At 38.0% G+C, this 18530-nt stretch overlaps 1 protein-coding gene across 1 annotated transcript in view; it reads right to left on the bottom strand.

The window, feature by feature from the left end:
• Positions 1–18530, bottom strand: part of APOO (apolipoprotein O) — an 85458-nt gene that overhangs the window by 44356 nt on the left and 22572 nt on the right. Inside the window, exons 2-5 of the mRNA XM_006885075.1 lie at positions 17852–17964; positions 16427–16546; positions 14397–14451; positions 2163–2258 (exon numbers count right to left, since the gene is read on the bottom strand). Of these exons, the coding sequence (XP_006885137.1) occupies positions 2163–2258; positions 14397–14451; positions 16427–16546; positions 17852–17964 (384 nt within the window). The remainder of the gene's footprint in view (positions 1–2162; positions 2259–14396; positions 14452–16426; positions 16547–17851; positions 17965–18530) is intronic.

Consider the following 18530-nt stretch of genomic DNA (forward strand, 5'->3'; position numbering starts at 1 on the left):
GATTGGCACAGGACAGAGCAGAGTTTAGGGCTGTTGTACATAGGGTCACTATGAGTCGCAAGCGACTCGACGGCACGTAACAACAACAACATGTTCATAGCAACATTATTCACCATCCTAAGAACATGATAACTGCCCAAATGCCCAACCACAAATCAATGGATTGAGAAATTATGGTACAGTCACACAATGGAATACTACACAGCACACAAGAGCAATGATTTTGTAAATTATTACCTAACTTGGGAGGGACTGGAGAGCATTTTGCTGAGTGACCTAACTCTGTCCCACAAGGATAAATATTGTATAAAACCATTATTGTAGAATGAGTTTAAGGATCCAAGAGGGGTGGGAGAAGTTGGAAGCAAGCAGAGGGATGAAGACGTCCAAGGGGGGGGGGAATTAATCATGTAATTGTTTTAATTTGATGGGGGGTGAGGGAAATTGAAAGAATCTGTTCTTGAAAACAATGTATTCAAATTTTGTAAATAACTTAGTAGGAAGAAAAAAAAGTTCGGGCCTTAGTGAGAGTCAGAGTCAGAGTCAGAGTCAGAGTCCCTCATCCTGAAAATATGATTAAGGTAGAAGACCATGGGGATTGGACCACTTGGTTCTGGCAAGCTAGGCAGCCCTCCTTTGTGGGTGATGGGAGGGGCCACGCTTTCCTGGCAGAACATTCATATACAGATGAGGTGGTGAAATTGTGTGATCATTTTCTATTTTTGAACCAATTTTTGCATTCAACTCATTCAATGAATCGGAGGTGAATCATAGCTAATCCCCCAGTGGAACAATTACAGAGGAGACTATCCATCTTCTTTCCCAGTGAGGCTGCTGGTAGATTCTGGATTTCAACCACCCTGAGACACCACCTGAGGGGTATCAGAACAACTTGATGTGGACTATGCCACCAGAACTTCCTGGCCTTTGGAAGCTAATGATGCTGGCAAAGTGATGAATGGGTGTCTAAGAGCTCATTCCACAGACCAGGGGAGTGGCACCAGGACTGTAATTTTCAATATTATAATGATTCACATATTGTGACGTTAGCTTAAAAGTTGGCTTTTTTAGCCATTATGTTAGTCCCCTCTGGTCTCCAGCTACCTTAACTGCAGACATATGGTCTTGTAAATCATCAACAGCTGTGGGACAAGGATAAGAGAGAGAGTACTTTCCACACTGAGTGGCAAGACCTTAGGGAGGCTGGTGCAAGACCCTGGTGATGGTAGTGAAGAAACTGTTGCACTGCTGTAGAGAAACTGTGGCAAGGTGTAGCCAGAGGAGCCCTGAGATAAAGGACACAGTTAAAAGTTTTCAGTTCTTGTTGGATGACTGAAGAAGCTGACTTATAACTGCTCTGAAGTAAACCTTGCTGGATGATTTGGATTTGTGCTACTAAACTGAACTGAGACTTTTCCTAATTGAGGAACTGTGTTTTTCTGTTAATCTGGCTTGGGAATGCTGGGCTAAGTCCTGGACTTGCATTGCCTCCTCCATTCTTCAACTTATTTCCCTAATAAACCCCATTATCAGTACCACAACTGTGAGTAAAGCCTGTAAGTTAACAATGTCAAACCCAATGATTGGTGGAAGTGCAGGAGCATGGGCAATGGCATATCTAACCTAGTCACTGTTTGCTGCTATGGATATTATTGATGGGGATAGTGCCCCTTTGTGAAGTGGGTAGAAGTTAAGACTCAGCCACCCTCATGCTGCATCAGTTCATTTTACAAACATATACATAAATACTGTTTCAATGGGGAGAACAGCTACCAAACTAATTTCTATGAATTTTTTATGGGTGGCTGATTACAGGGTCTATAGACTATATGAATGAAATATTGACATATGCTACAACATGGATCAAGTACTAAATCTAACATGCCGAATGCAAGAGGTCAGACCCAAAACACTACATATGAAATTATTTCATTTACATGACACTCTAGAAAAGGTAAACTTATAAGGAAAGAAAACAGAGCCACGGTTGCCAGAAGCTGAGGGTGAACCAAGGGAACTAACTACAATGTGTCACAAAGGAACTTCTGAGGGTGATGGAATATGTTGAGTGTGGTAATGGAGACATAGGAATGTTAATTAATGTAAATGATACCCCAATAAACCTAGTAATGAAAAATATAAAAATGAAAAATTGTACCAACCTCTAGCAAAAATGAGTCCAACAAGACCAGCAAAACCAATAACACCAAGTCTTGGGAAAAATCCAGGAGGTGCATTTTGAAGATATCCATAATTGTCTATAACAGAATCAGATCAAGAAATAGTTCCATAAATTTTTCATTTAAAAAAGTCTTATAAATAATTTATATATACAGTACAAAATGCATCTTAAATCATGTAACTGTTTTCTGATATGCTTCAACATATTCTTTTTAAGTGATAAAGAAACATGATATAGTATTCACATAGCAAAAATCCAATTTTCAAACACATGTGGTCTAACAATCTACTGATGATAAATTGTTAGATTATCTTCATATTCTCAAAGGCAAAAGACACTCATTCACACATGGAGAAAGGTAAATAATTTTATTATCCAAGCAAATAAAGAGAATGTTATTATCAAGTGCAATCAAGTAGATCTGGAAAAACCTTTGTACAAATTCTTCCTGGATGAAGTTTTGCTGCTTATTCCCTCAAATGCAGGAACCAAATATATTAGCCTCAAAAGAATAAGTATCCTTTGCTATTTTACCTGATCAGGAGAACTCAAGACCAGAATAAATGCAGATAAGGAAAGAAGGAAATTAATAGTACAAGTACATGGAAGAAAGAGTCATATTTGATAATGACAGTGACAAAATAAATACAATCTGAACATGCCTCTTGACTTTACAACCTGAACAAGTTTTTTTTTACATTTTATTATTGTGTGTGTGTGTGTGTGTGTACTGTCAAATCAGATCTGACTGGTACAGGAAGAGATTGTCCCTCCTTCTCCAGCAAAGCATCTGGTGGATTCGAACCTTGTACCTCTGGGATTGCAGTGCAGCTTCTTGCCACTAGGCCACCAGAGCTCGCCCTGAACAAGCTTTTTTTACTTTACTCACACAACACCTCTTCTCCAGTAAGTCAACCCTACCAAATAAAAGCAAGCTTAAGTCCATCACCTTAAGATAGTTACTCTTTAAAAAAAAAAGAAAGATAGTTATTCTTAAATTCAACCCAGACCTCTCTTTGTCCTTTAAAGGCTCATCATATTTATTCTCTACAAATATTTATTAGCTAGTCCTATAGTTCCCTGTGTTTTTATTATTCAGATGTTTATCTTATGTCTCTCCTATGAGAAGGTAAGATGGTGGATTCCTTTGAATTCTGTTCTCTCACCTCAAGTATAAGAACACTGTGATAGCAGAAAAATACTGTATGGATTAACAAGAAAATTTCACCTAGATCAGAATTCAGAAGGCTTTTGTGTCCCAATCTCATCTTCAGCATTGCCAACTGCCTATGGTTCCTCACCTTTACACAATGATCATGCTATGCTTTCACTCTGAAATATCAGCACAGCGTCACTCTTAAATTTTACTGGGACCAAAAGATGCTCCTTCAAGACTCAGCTGAAATAAATGTTGGAGGGGATGTGGAGAGATGGGAACTCTCAGACACTGTTGATGGGATTATAAAATGGTTTAACTACTCTGGAAGAGAGATTGGCATTTCCTCAAAAAGATGAATACAGAAACTCCGTATGACCCAACTATTCTACAACTAGCTACAAGTATACCCCAAGGAAATTAGAACTGAGACACAAACGGCGATCTGTACACCAATGTTCATAGCAGCATTATTCATAATCACCAAGATCATTGAAATAGCCCAAATATCCAACTACAACTGAATGGATTGAGAAACTGTGATACATTCACACAATGGAATACTATGAAGCACTCAGGAGCAACAATTTTGAAAAATACTACATAACTTGGGATAGACTGGAGAGCATTATGTTGAGTGAACTAACTTAGTCTCATAAGGACAAATGGCACCTAAGAGCATTATTGTAAAAATAGAAGGATAACTAGTAAAACATGTATGGGGTCACTAGTGAGGAAGAGGTGGGAGCAAAGGGGTGAGGATGGGTAGAGGCAAAACAACAGGGTTGCAAAGTTTGATGGGTGGAGGGAGAGGGTGAAGGAAATGAGAAGGATTCAGCGGGGACCTGAAAAGATTGGATAATGATGGGCAAGGTCCAATGGTGATTGGTTTTATAAAATACAACGCATGGGAATAGAAGATTTCAAAGGGCCACAAGGCAAAATATTTTCAAGAAATATGCAAGGAGCTGGAGTTGGAAAATCAAAAGGGCAAAACTCACTCAGCATTTCTTTAGCTGAAAGAACTAAAGAATAAATTCAAGCCACGAGCTGCAATGCTTAAGGATGCTATGGACAGAATACTGAATGATTCAGGAAGCAATAAAAGAAGATGGAAGGAGTATACAGAGTCAGTGTACCAAAAAGAACTGGCTGACACAGAAGAATTTCAAGAAACAACGTATGACAAAATACCTTAAAGAAACCATAACTGCTACCCAAGTAGACATATGCACACCTATGTTTACTGCTACTTTGTTTACAATAGCAAAGAGCTGGAAACAACCCAAGTGCTCATCAACAAACAAAAGTATGGGGGAAAAAACCCAGAAACAAAAAAAACCCCACAAACAAATGGATAGAGAAGCTGTGGTATATTCACAAAATGGAATACTATGCTGCATTGAAAAACAAGGAACTCATGAAATATTATACAAAATGGGTGACCCTGGAGGACATTATGCTGAATGAAATATCTCAGTCACAAAAAAGACAAATACTGCATAGGACCACTTGTTATAAAAGAGGACTGACATATGGGTTGAGGGGAGACTGAGAAAGATGGGATAAATAATGTGTACTGCATTGAAACAGAGGAGGAGAGAACTGTTTAAAAGGGATATTGTTGATATTGTTGTTGCCGTCGATTAGATATTATTGTCATGACAGGAGTCCAGAACGAAGGCTGCATAGTGGAGTGGACTTGGGGGGAGGAATTGTATAACAATGAAAGAATTTCTCTTTCACTTTTCAAAGAGAAGTACAAACTGGGGGAGGGGTAGCCAGGGAGAAAAGTGCAACAATGAAAGAATAAAAATCAAAAGTTTCTGTAAATTTCATTAAAGTTAATTTAAAAAATATGAACAAGAGACAATGGTGATAAAGGAGGAAGTGCAGGCTGCTCTGAAAGGCTTGGCAAAAAAATAAAGCCCCAGAAATTGATGGAATACCAATTGGCCTCTTTCAGCAAAAAGATGCTGCCCTGGATGTGCTCACCAAGTTGTGCCAAGAAATCTGTAGGACAACTGTTTGGCCAACTGACTAGAAGAGATCCATATTTATTCACATTCCAAAAAAAGGTGACCCGACAGTGTGGAAATTATCAAACAGTATCACTAATATCACACACTAGCAAAATCCTGCTGAACATTATCCAGAAACAACTGAACATTACATTGAAAGAGAACAACCAAAATTCAAGTTGGGTTTAGAAGAGTCGGGGCACTAGGGACATCATTGCCAATGTCAGGTAGATCTTGGCAGACAGCTGAGAGTACCAGAAGAAATTCTACGTTTTATTGACTATGCAAAGGCACTTGACTGTGTGGATCACAACAAAGTGTGGCTAACCTTGAGGAAAATGGGAGTCCCAGAAAACTTGATTGTGCTTATGCAAAACCTATACTTAGATAGGAAAGTCTGCTGTTAGGGACCTCTCTAAAGTACTGAAGAGCAATGGTATGTCTCTGGAAACTAAGGTGTGTCTGGTACAGGCCATGGTCTTTGCAATCACTTGTTATGCGTCAGAGAGCTGGACAATAACCAGGGAGGATAGAAGGAGAATTGATGCTTTTGCGTTTTGGTGTTGGAGAAGAGTGCTGAGGGTACCATGGACTGCTAAGAAAACAAACAGATTCATCCTGGAGAGGGTTAAATCGGGTTGCTCCTTGGAGGCAAGGATTCTGAAACTTCGTCTGACATACTTTGGTCATGTTGAAAGGCGGGACCGGGCCTTGGAGAAGGACATCATGCTCGGGAGGGTGGAGGGCAGGCACAGGAGAGGAAGGCCCTCTAGGAGGTGGATTGATTTGGTGACTGGGGCAACCGGGATGAGTGTGTTGGAGACAATGAGATTGGCACAGGACACAGTTTAGAGCTGTTGTACATAGGGTCACTATGAGTCGCAAGCGACACGACAGCACATAACAACAACAACATACTTAGACCAGGAAGCAGTCCTCAGAACAGAGCAATGCAACAGTATGGTTCAAAATCAGGAAAGGAGTACAACAGGGATTCATCCTGTCTCCATACCTTTTCAATCTACATACAGATCAGATCATTCAGGAAGCTGGGCTTTATGAGGAGGAATGTGGCATCAAGATTGGAAGAAGACTCATCACCAACCAACCTACGTTATGCAGATGACACAACCCTGCTTGTTGAAACTGAGAAGGACCTGAAGCGCTTGCTGCAGAAGGTTAAGGACTGCAGCCTTCAATATGGATTGAAGCTCAGTATCAAGAAAACAAAGATCTTCACCACAGGGGCAATTGGAAGCATCATTATGGATACTGAAAAGACTGAAGTTGTTAGCAATTACAGCTTGCTCAGATCCATGATCAACATTCTTAACACAGCAGTCAGGAAATCAAGTGATGAAACGCATTAGGAAAATTTGCTGTCATGGACCTCTCCAGAATGCTGAAGAGCAATGATGTCAGTCTAGATACAAAGGTGTGCCTAATTCAGGCCATGGTCTTCTCAATTACTTGTTATGCTTCAGAGAGTGGGACAATAACTAAGGATAACAGAAGAATAGATGCCTTCGAGTTGTGGTGCTGGAAAAGAGTCTTGAACATATTATGGACTGCCAAGAAAACAAATTGGTCTGTCTTGGAGAGGGTGAAACCAAGTCTCTCCTTAGAGGGTAGGAGTTTGAAGCTCTGCCTCTCTGGACACATAGCCAAGAGAGACTGGTCCGTCATGCTCGGAAGGGTGGACAGACAGCGCAGGAGAGGAAGACCCCATATGAGATGGACTGATAATAGTGACTGGAGCAATGGGGGTTGGTGTGTTGGAATTAGTGAGAATGGCTCAACAGGGAGGGGTTCAGAGCTGCTGTACATAAGTTCACTATACATCACAGGCAACTCAACAGCACATAACAACAATAACATACTATGACTGGTTTAGAAGCAGGAGTGGCATCCACTTCCTAAACAACATGCCTCTGGAAACTCTATGAACTTGGAGAAATGTTGATAGTTGTGGAGGAGCTTCAGGTCTTTTGTTTATAGATAGAGTCACTATAAGTCGTGCTTGACTCAAAGGCAATCACCAACAACAATACAAGGGAATGATTGTATGAAACATAATACGAATGAATAGTGTGAAATACAATGTATACAAACTTTTGTGAGCAAGTAATATATGTAGAAAGGTAATCTAAAATAAAACAACCTCAACTGAGAAATCTTTCCCTAATTGTTCCTACCTCCCCAATCTCTATGAAATTGAGTTCCTTTCTTCTGAATCTTCAATAGCAGTCTGTGGTTGTTTTGATATTTATACTGTTATATAATACTAAATCATTCATAATATGCATCTTAGTGGTTGTGATCAACATCATAATCAACTTCAATCTTCAAAGCTTGGCATGAGGCGAATAACAAATGTTTTTCCAGATTGAGGTTGTTCACAGCTTTAGTTTGCTTGGCTCCATGGTCAACACTCTTGGCACCAGTAGTCAGGAAATTAAAAGACGCATTGCAATGGGAATGTCGGCTGTTAGGGACCTCTCCAAGGTACTGAAGAGCAACGGTGTCTCTCAAGAGACTAAGGTGCATCTGATACAGGCCATGGTCTTTGCAATCACTTGTTATGCGTCAGAGAGCTGGACAATGACCAGGGAGGATAGAAGGAGAACTGATGCTTTTGAGTTTTGGTGTTGGAGAAGAGTGCTGAGGGTACCATGGACTGCTAGGAAAACAAAGAGATTTTTCCTGGAGAGGGTTAAACCGGGTGGCTCCTTGGAGGCAAGGATTCTGAGGCTCCCTCTAACATACTTTGAACATGTTGTGAGGAGAGACCAGTCCTTAGAGAAGGACATCAAGCTTGGGAGGGTGGAGGGACAGCGCAGGAGGGGAAGGCCCTCTATGAGGTGGATTGATTCAGTGACTGGGATAATTGGGATGGGAGTGTCAGAGACAGTGCGATCGGCACAGGACAGAGCGGAGTTTAGGGCTGTTGTACATAGGGTCACTATGAGTCGCAAGCGACTCGATGGCACATAACAACAAACAACAACAACAAGTCTTAAGGTTTAATCAGTCTCTAACAAACCAGTAAGCCTAGTCATTTTTGGTTTTGAGTTTTGTTTCATAACTTAGATTTTCTACAGGAATCCTCTTTAGAGTAGACACCATCTTACTTCCTCTCATCTCAAGTTGAAGTTTAAGTGGTCCATTAGTCCTTGTGAACTAACTGTTTCAGTAATCTTTGCTATTTTTCCTCCTTTGTTCTAGACAAGGAGAGACCAATAGTTGCACTTCAGATGGCTCTCATAAGATTTCAAGACTTCAGTTGATAATTATCAAAGTATGATCTAGAATATGATCTTTGTAAACGATGTTTACCTCGATGTTCCCTGAGACTACAGTCCTGACACTCTAGGACCAACTCCTTCCCTTAAGGTGTTTGGCTATGATTAAAGAGTTTGTTGAATCAATTATGTACATGGATATATTTACAGCATGTACTAATACAAATGTAGAAATACTGCCTGCCAAACCTATGTATGGCCAAGACTACAGTCCTCTTCATCCATTTATTTTGCCAGTCAGCCTAGATATACAGTTGTAGGTTAATGTTTACCATTATTAATAATGCAAGATTGCATACTCAATGATGCTTATCTTTGTTAAATTTCCTTTATTTTTGGTCTTAGATACTATGTTGATCACCTCCTTATTATATGCCTTTTCCTTTATTCATCTTAATTTAGTATCTGCTTAAGCAGTCCAAGTTGCTAGTGTGTAATGCATTGGACTGCTAACCGAAAGATGGGCATCAGCTCATCTGCAGGAGAAAGATGAGCAGTCTCCTCCTATAAAGATTTACAACATCAAAAAATCAACCCAGTGTCACTATGACTCAGAATTAACTTGACAGCAATGGGTTTAAATATTAATATACTGATTTTCCCCCCACTTCTCCTCCTCATCTGATGGCACACTTTTTAAGAGTATTTGCCATAACTACATGCCCAGAAGGAAAAAGACTAACACTGCAAATAAGGAAAAAAAATCCCCCAAACAACTCATGCAAAACCTATATATAGGTCAAGAAGCAGTTGTCCTAACAGAATAAGGGGACAGTGCATTGCTTAGAATCAGAAAAGGTGTATGTCAGGATTGTATCCTTTCTCCATACTTATTCAATCTCTATGCTGAGAAATATGATTAGCTGTACTATATGAAAAAGAATGTGGTGTCAGGATTGGAGGAAGACTATTCAACAACCTGTGTCATGTAGAAGACATAATCTTGCTTGCAGAAAGAAAAGAAGACTTGAAGCATTTACCAAAGAACTATAGTCTTCAACATGGTTTACATTTCGGTATTTAAAAAAAAAAGAACACACCCCAAAATCCTTACCACTGGATCAATGGATAACATCACAATAGATGGAGAAAAGATTGAAGTTGCCAATGATTTCATTTTACTGGGACCAAAAGTCAAAATAGTAGCAGCAGTCAAGAAATCAAAACACACATTGCATTGGGAAAATCTCTGTCAACAACCTCTCTATAAAGTGCTAAAGAGCAAGGATCACTTTACGTCATAGTCGGCCTGATGCCACCTAATAGTAACAACTGTAAATAATGCCTGCTACTATGAGTCAGTTGGAAATGACAGGTGACAATGAAGAGATCATCTCAATTACACATGTAAAAATAAAAGATTACATCAGTAGTTCCTGAGCTCCTTCAGGCAAGAAATAAAGATAAAAATGGTACCTAAGTATCTGAATTTATTATGAGGATGTCAAGTGGTTATGACAATGAAAAATTTACTATTTTAAAGCACCTAGAATACTACCTGACATATAATAAGCAAAAATAAGTATTTATTAAATTAGTAAAGTTATTACTTATTAATTTATATGGATAATTTTAAAACCATCAGGCTGTATGTTCATCCTCAAACAAAAAGTTTCTTTTTTTATTATTAATTTCAATGAAAATTTACAGAGACTCAGGATTTCCATTCATTCATTGTTGCACTTTTCTCCCTGCCCACTCCTCCCCCAGTATACTTTTCTCTTTGAAAAGTAAAGGAAAAATTCTTCTATTGTTTTACAATCCATCCCCCCAGGTCCACTCCACTATGTAGCCTTCATCTGGACTCCTGTCATGACAAAAATACCTAATCATATATCCCTTTTAAACAGTTTCTCCCTCATCTGTTTCAATGCACTATACATTATTTATCCCAATTTCTCAGTCTCCCCCCCCAACCACAAGGTCAGTCTTGTTTTACAACAGTGGCACCATTCAGTATTTGTCCAAACAAAAACTTTCTTGATCAAAACACGATAATGGCCTAAGCAGAGAAATAAATTGTACTTCTGGTTTTTATCCTTTCACAGAAATAAATCTTTGTTAATAAACAAGATTTTCATTTGCTGAGATATCCAATATATGGGATTAAGAATTATTACTAGGAGCCACTATAAGGCAATCTGTTCATAGCAAGAAAATGGAAACTGCCCAAATGTTCATCAGTAAATGAAGGATTAAGAAATTGTGCTACATCCACAAGATGGTATACTAAGCAGCACTAAGGAATAAGATTTTGCAAAACACTACATGAGAGTCTAAAAGGCATTATGATGTGTGAATTCAGTCTCATAAGGACAAATATTGCATAAGACCATTATTATAAAAATAAGTAACTTGAAAGAAGTGTCTAAATGTTCAAAAGGGAAAAGTGAATGGGAGAAGAAGGTGGAAAATGGGGAAGAGTGGAAATCACTAGAATAACAGGGTTTAGTGGGTGGATAGGCGGAGGGGTGAAGGAATAGGAAAGGTTCAATGGGGACTCAGGGTGCTAAGAGGCATAGATCAATAGGAATACATTTTATAAAATACAATGTAAATGAAAGACTGTATAAAACACTATATACATGAATGAAATTCAATATATCTGAATTACTGTATGCAAATCAATTAAAAAAGATTTGCAGCCTTGTAATACTACTCAAAGTATCTACAGATACAATGCAATACCGATATAGATACCATCACTGTTCTTCAATGAGATGGAAAAAGTAATCACTAATTTTACACCGAAAGTAGAGAGACCATGAATAAGTAAAGCATTATGGACAAAGAAAAACAAAGTGGAGGTTTTACACCTCCTCATCTCCAAATCTCCTACACAACCACTGTAATTTAAAGAACCTGGTACTAGTACAATGATCAATGGAACAGAAATGAGAACTCAGAAATAAGTCCATTCATCTATGGACAGCTGATCTTTGACAAAGAGATGAAAAGCCATCGAGGGGGAGAAAGATAGTCTCTTTAAAAAATGGTGCTGGCAAAACTGAATAGCTGTTTGCAGAAAATTAAAACAAGATCCATACCTCACCCCACATACAAAAACTAACTCTAGATGGATCAAAGACCTAGATATGAAACCTAAAACTTTACAAATACTTAAAGAAAACAATTAGGCTAAATGCAGGAGTCCTAATCTTTGGCATAAATAGACTATTAAAAAACCTTGAAAATGCACAATCAGCAGAGGACAAACCAGAAGATTTGAGACTAAACATGAAAACTTTATGTGCATCAAAAAATTTCTCAAAAGTGTAAAAAGAGAACCCACCAACTGGGGAAAAAATATTTCACAATGACACATCTGACAAGAGGCTCATCTCTAAAATTTATAGAAAACTCTTAACACCTCAACAAGAAAAAGACAAACAACCCAACTACAACATGGGCAGAGCAAATGAAAAGACACTTTGATGTTCTTTCAAAGTAGACAAACACATGAAGAAATGCTTAAGATCACTAGCTATTAGAGATGCAAATCAAAACAGCAATGAGGCATTATATCGCCCCAGCAATAATAGCAGAGTTCATTAAAAGCAAACACCAAATGCTGGTGATGGTTTAGAAAGAATGAAACTTTCATACACTGCTGTTGGGAATGTTATAGTGCATCCACTATAGAAAGCAGTCTGGCACTTCCTTAGAAAGTTGGAAGTAGAAATATCATTTGATTCAGCCATCTCACTACTAGGAATATATATCCTAAAGAAGTAAGGGTTGCCACATGAACAGATATGTGCAGACTCATTATTTACAGTACAACTTACAATATCAAAGAAATGGAAACAACCCAAGTGTTTACCAACAGATGCAGGGACAAAGAAACTATGGTGCATTCACACAACAGAGTATTCTACAACACTAAAAAACAAAGAATTCACAAAACATTGCATAGCATGAATGCACTTATAGGACATTATGCTAAGTGAAGTAAGTCAGTCACAAAAGATTATTATGGTATTATGTTGTTATATACTGTCAAGCTGTGACTGACTCATAGTGGATTCTCTAGTGGGTTTTCAGAGGCAGGAAATCACATGGGAGGCTGCTTGTCTTTCTGTGTGATTATGGTATAAAGACTATTTATAAAAAGCTAAAGAAAGTTCACACACAACTAGAGTAATCCTTGGATGGATATCAGGGATGGCAAGGGTAGGAGACTGAAGTAAAAATTAATAAATAGATTAGTTGAGTAAATCGAAAAGCTATAATAATAAGGGGTTGATCAGACCTTGTAAATACTATTGCTGTTATGTGCCACAGAGCTGGAACTGACTCACAGCTGACCCTCCCCAGGAGTTTCAGCAGGCTGTAAATCACAGGGTTGAAAACTGCTCATCTTGAAACCCACAGCATCCCTTTTCAGCAGGAAGTAGCTAAGAGAATACGCCATCCCCTTTTCCTTATGAATCAGGGTGAAGTCTCTCTCAGGGAGGAGTGATAGGGAATGGCAAAGGACACACTGACAGAGGAGGTTAACCAGAACTGACTTTGACAAGCACTGTGGCAATTGGACAATTAAAACAGACATGGGGGGGGGGAGAAGAACGAACTGGGGAGGAGGGTAGAGAGAATGGTGCAGCAATGAAGGAATGAAAACCCAAAATCCCTGTAAATGTTCATTAAAACTAATAAAATTTAATAATAATAATAATAAAAACTGCTCATCTTTCTTCTGTAGAGCAGCTGGTGGATTTGAATTATCTAATTATATTCATTAAATATATGAATCAATTGTAATTAATGGGAGTTGGTATGTCAGAATCAGTGAGACAGGCTCAGTAAGGACAGGGCAGGCTTCAGAGCTGCTTTACGTAGGGTCTCTATGAGTCGCAGGCAACTCAACAGCACATACCACCACCACCACCACCAACACCACATTACAAAATGTGTATTTAAAAAGTGTATGAATGATGAAATGAAATAGTGATTATGAGAATGATTAGATAAAACACAATGTGAATAAATACTGTGAAACCAAATGTATAAGAATTTTGTAAGCAAATAAAAAACCCACAAAATAAAATCACAAAAGATAAGATTTATGAACTTTCATTCAAATAAATGTACAAGTAAATAAATACGGGGGGGGGGGAAGCACAAGGAAAAAAAACCCAAAGATTCGCAGCCTTGAAAACTCAATGGAGGGGTACCATGCGTCAGAACTGACCTGACAACAATAGGTTTTAGGTTTAGTGTCTATTAATTTATAAAGAGCTTGAGTGGTGCAGTGGTTGAAGAGTTCAGCTGTTAAATGAGAAGTCAGCGGTTCCAACCCACGAACCTCTCTGTGAAAGAAAGCTCTCAAAGTCCATTTCCTTCAAGATCTGTAGTATTGGAAACTCTATGGAGTAGTTTTGCTCCATCTTACAGGGTCACTATGAATCGGAATGACCTCAGTTCCTGTTTGGTCTCAGAACAGACGGTGAACTCCGTTTAAGAGTATTTGTGCACTCACTAGCTCAATAATCCTAAGGCTCTTGAGTTGACTTACCTGCTGTAGTAGTGGTTCTTATCTATTTAGGGGCACTATGATCAAATCTGAATCTGATGAAAGTATTAAATCTGATCTCAAGAAAACTCCACATAACTCTGAAATTCTGCAAACAATCCTACAACATTCATAGATTTCCGGAAGCCTTTCCAGGGAACCCAGTTAAAGACAACCAAATTAAAGAAGTAATTGATTATGCCTACGTTAAAAATCAACTTACCTACCCCCCATTGAACAATATTTTGCATCTTGGGCTTAGCATAGAAGTACTTTTCCTAAAAAGGGGAGAAGAAAATGACTGAGTAAAGTAGAACTGCTAATTGGTAATGTAACAAAATAAATATGTAAGTATTTACTGAATAATTTTTTTATTAACAAAAGGAGGTATTTTCCATTTTTTAAAAAATTTTCCTTCCTAGCAAACTGCTCAGCAGAAAGGCTTACTGTATTACCACAGGAAGCAAAGATTCGAGACAAAGGTATTTCAACAAGCTCGTCTTAACTGCCTTATTAAAACTGAAGAAAACAGGCTAAAGATAACTAATGTGGCAATCTTTTCCCTATGTAACTGAATCTGCCATTCATATTAAGCCTATTCCTTGATTTTTCAAAAAGATGATTACTTTGGAGCCTGTATCAGAGCACTATGCATTGGAAGCAAGCAGCATCAGTGTAAAAGAGGCAAAGCAGCCTTTATCCACATTTGGAGAGATGTTTATATTAATTCTGAAGCAAAAGAAGTGTCAACATTCTTTAAACAACAGGCTTGCACAAGAACAACAAAGATCTAAAAAGAAACAAGGGACTAGCTAGAAGGGATTCACCTTCAGGAAACCTATAGTAAGGACTGGAGACACATAAATATCAGATGTCCGAACTATTTGCTACTTCGAAAAAAGATTCATTTTAATAGCTTTCATTAATAAACCTGGATTGGGGAGATAGGTCTAAAGAACATAAAGAAAATGGAATACACCTTCATAAAAATCTATTATTGATTTTTCCTGCCTCTTGGAAAGAAAAAGAAAAAAATCTTACAAATCAATACTGACTTCTCTTGCTCATATAAATTTTACTATCAGGAAAAATTAGTTCTTGAAGAAAGAGGCTAGAAATTGTTGGTCTGAAAAATAAGTGAGGAATTAAGAGTTCTATTCAAAAAGACTTCATTCTGTGGGCAAATAAAACCACTCACAAGCAAGCTTCTTTATTAGAAGGGCAAACAAACATGTTGAAAACTACTTTACTGTCTAGAGAAGAAACATTTTAGTGCACTGAGAATTATGTACAGAAGTTAAAAGAAAATCAAAACCAAAAGGCAACCTTAGGTTGAGAGATAAAAAAAACAAAGTACATCTCCAATTTAAAAAAAAGTTGGAAATAGCAATAGTCAGAACTATATAATTTAAAAATACTTTCACAAATCTTCAGAATTTATCTAATCAAGTATCAAGAATTATCCAATAGTTTAAAAATATTCTTGATGTTGTGCACATTTTCAAACACACAATCTAGAACAAGACAATAAAGTCAAAACACTTCACAACACATACATGTACAAAGTATTTTTTAATGCAATAACACTAAATGTAGCTCTTCGGCCTTTAGAGGTAAATGGTTCAGTATGCAAATATGTCATTCCATCCACATTTTGTATTTACCTCCTGACATTCAAAATGCTCTATAATCATGTTGTTGTAGTAGTTGGGTGCCATTGAGTCACACATGACTCATAGCAACCATAAGAACAACAGATATGAACCCTATTCAGAAAGAAAGAAAAAAATCCTACAAATCAATACCCACTTCTCTCTTGCTAATTCAAATTTTACTAAAAGTTAAATTAGTCTGTATTTGTTTAAAATTATACTAATGGTAGATTCATTGGGAGAAGAAAAGCTCCTTGATTCTGTCCAATATAAAAGTCTGTATTGCATCCTTTTACTCTGACTAGAGTTACAGCTCCACTGTCTCTCTTGTAGACAAAATAGCTATCACTCTTCTCTCTCAAGGTACCACATGCTGCCCAGTGAAAGGGGAATTCTCTCTGCAGCTATGGCATCAGCTGCCACCAGGAGCAAGGGCATTTCTGTCCTCCCCGATTCCCAGAGATGATGCAGATTAACATTTGGGGTACTCTAAGTTGGGCTCCTTTACTGTTCCTTTTCCAAAAAGTATGCCATCAACAGAGACATCTCACTATTGATTCTAAAGAGAAATGTGCTGATTCCATTTTCAGAACAATTGTACCTGACACCATGTTATATATGGACTGCAAAACTGTCGTAGCTGTGAAATGTTTTCTTCAAGTCGAGTCCTTGGCTCTTCTACATATTTAGATTGAGCTTCTGGAACTGAATAGAGTGAAAGCTGCATACATAAAAAAAAAAAATTAAAACTGTATACATTTATAAAATAACAATAAACTATGAGGTAGATTGATTCAGTGACTGGGGTAATCGGGATAGGTGTGTCAGAGGCAATGCGATTGGCACAGGATAGAGCAGGGTTTAGGGCTGTTGTACTTAGCGTCGCTATGAGTCACAAATGACTCAATGGCACATAACAACAACAACATCAAATTTGTAGGCATAAGCTTTCTAATGTGTGAATTACAATAATCCTGAGGATTTTAAAAGGTGCTATGGTTATAGTATTTAGCTGTTAAACAAAAGGTCAATGGTTTGAATCTACCATCAGCTCTGCAGGGGAAGGATAAGAAAGTCTGCTCCCATGAAGATTTGCAGCCTTGGAAACTAGATGGGAAATTCTACTCTGTCCTAGGGAAGTGCTATAATTCAAAACCAACCTGATGGCCGCTGAGTTTAGGAATAGTTACATGCACCCTAAACCTTACCTCAAATAATCTTTACACCTTACTTATTTCCTTTTTGTAGATCAACAGAATCAAGACTCAGTCCCACAGTATCAACTAAGGAATCTCCCCTTAAGCAATTTTATACTGGTATTTGGCACTCCATTTTAGTTTAGTAAAAGGATTTTATTACTTTCAAGGGTAGATGGGAAGTGGGCTTAAAAAGAAAAAAGCTTGAAAGCAACAGAAAAGTAGGTTATTAGATCAAATGATCAGTCTGGTGCAGAATAAATTTGTTTACCACTCAGGGGAAAAACTTTTCACACACTGGTGGCAACCTTCTTCATCCTTCAGAAATGCCTCTAGTCTATGGCCTGAGAAGAGGGTAAAAGTCAAAAGCTAAGCTACCTAACTTAACATGGATATAACTAAATAAACTTGCCCATGATAATCTGCCCAATAACATTTTCTTCAAAGACAACAGAAACTCATAATAAAAAAAAATTTAGGAGAGGGCATATTAAAAAAGGGAATGCAAACAATGAAGAGAAGATTTCTTTAATACTTAGGGATTCAATATAACCCAGATGTTTTACTAGCTTCATAAGCAGTCTAGAATCTGGCAGACCACTGGCAAGAGTTCATGTGCTTATAACTGACAGACATAACAGATTCTCTACTAAAAATGTATGAAATATTCTTTAATTATGTCCTTAGCTAAGTACTATTAAAGTTTATTTGTTGAAGGAACTATAGGTTAGTGGTTTTACACACAACTACTGAGAACTATTTCCTTATTCTCAGCATTCACATCTTCCTGATCCATGTTATGTAAGAACTGTATGACAACAGCATGTTACCTCATCAACCTTGACGGAATCTTCTTCAGGCGTGTCCTTCTTTGATGAAGCATAGACTCTCCAGGTGAGCAGACTTAGGCTGGCCGGGCCCACAGATCTCTGAATTACCTGAAACAGCAATTATAAGTTTTTACTCAATGCTACAAAAGGAATGTTCATAATGTGAGTATATGACCAGCTGTAGTCACTCCTGGAGCTCTGGTGGGGTCTGTAGAGAGGTGCGCTGCTAGTTCAAAGGCCCCACCATGCCGGTGGGTTGAATCCACTTAAGCCTCCACAGAAGAAATATGGGCAATCTTCTCCAATGCTATTTATAGCTTCTGAAAAACCACTGGAGGGACAACTAGGAGTCCGTTCCAATTGGACAGCAATGAGGTAGGTTGTTTGGGCATTTTTTTTCCTTTGAAGCCTTGACAGGTACATTGCACTTGATAAGAAATCAATTTACTCAAGTTTTGTTAAAGATACGGGCTTAAAAAACATATTGTTAGCAACTTAAAAATGTAAGGTCACTTTAGCTTAATTTTCAAAAGATAGCAGCTCCTAAGAATTTAACTATATAAGTAAAACATGCACAGGGGCAAATCTATGGAATGAAGTTAAAATTATCTCTCTCTCACACACATACACACATACACACATGCCATCAAGAGCCAACAGTTTCCCATTATTTCACCTA

Source organism: Elephantulus edwardii, unplaced genomic scaffold, assembly GCF_000299155.1.
Source record: "Elephantulus edwardii isolate Elephantulus edwardi_28Jun2011 unplaced genomic scaffold, EleEdw1.0 scaffold00040, whole genome shotgun sequence".
Taxonomy (NCBI): domain Eukaryota; kingdom Metazoa; phylum Chordata; class Mammalia; order Macroscelidea; family Macroscelididae; genus Elephantulus; species Elephantulus edwardii.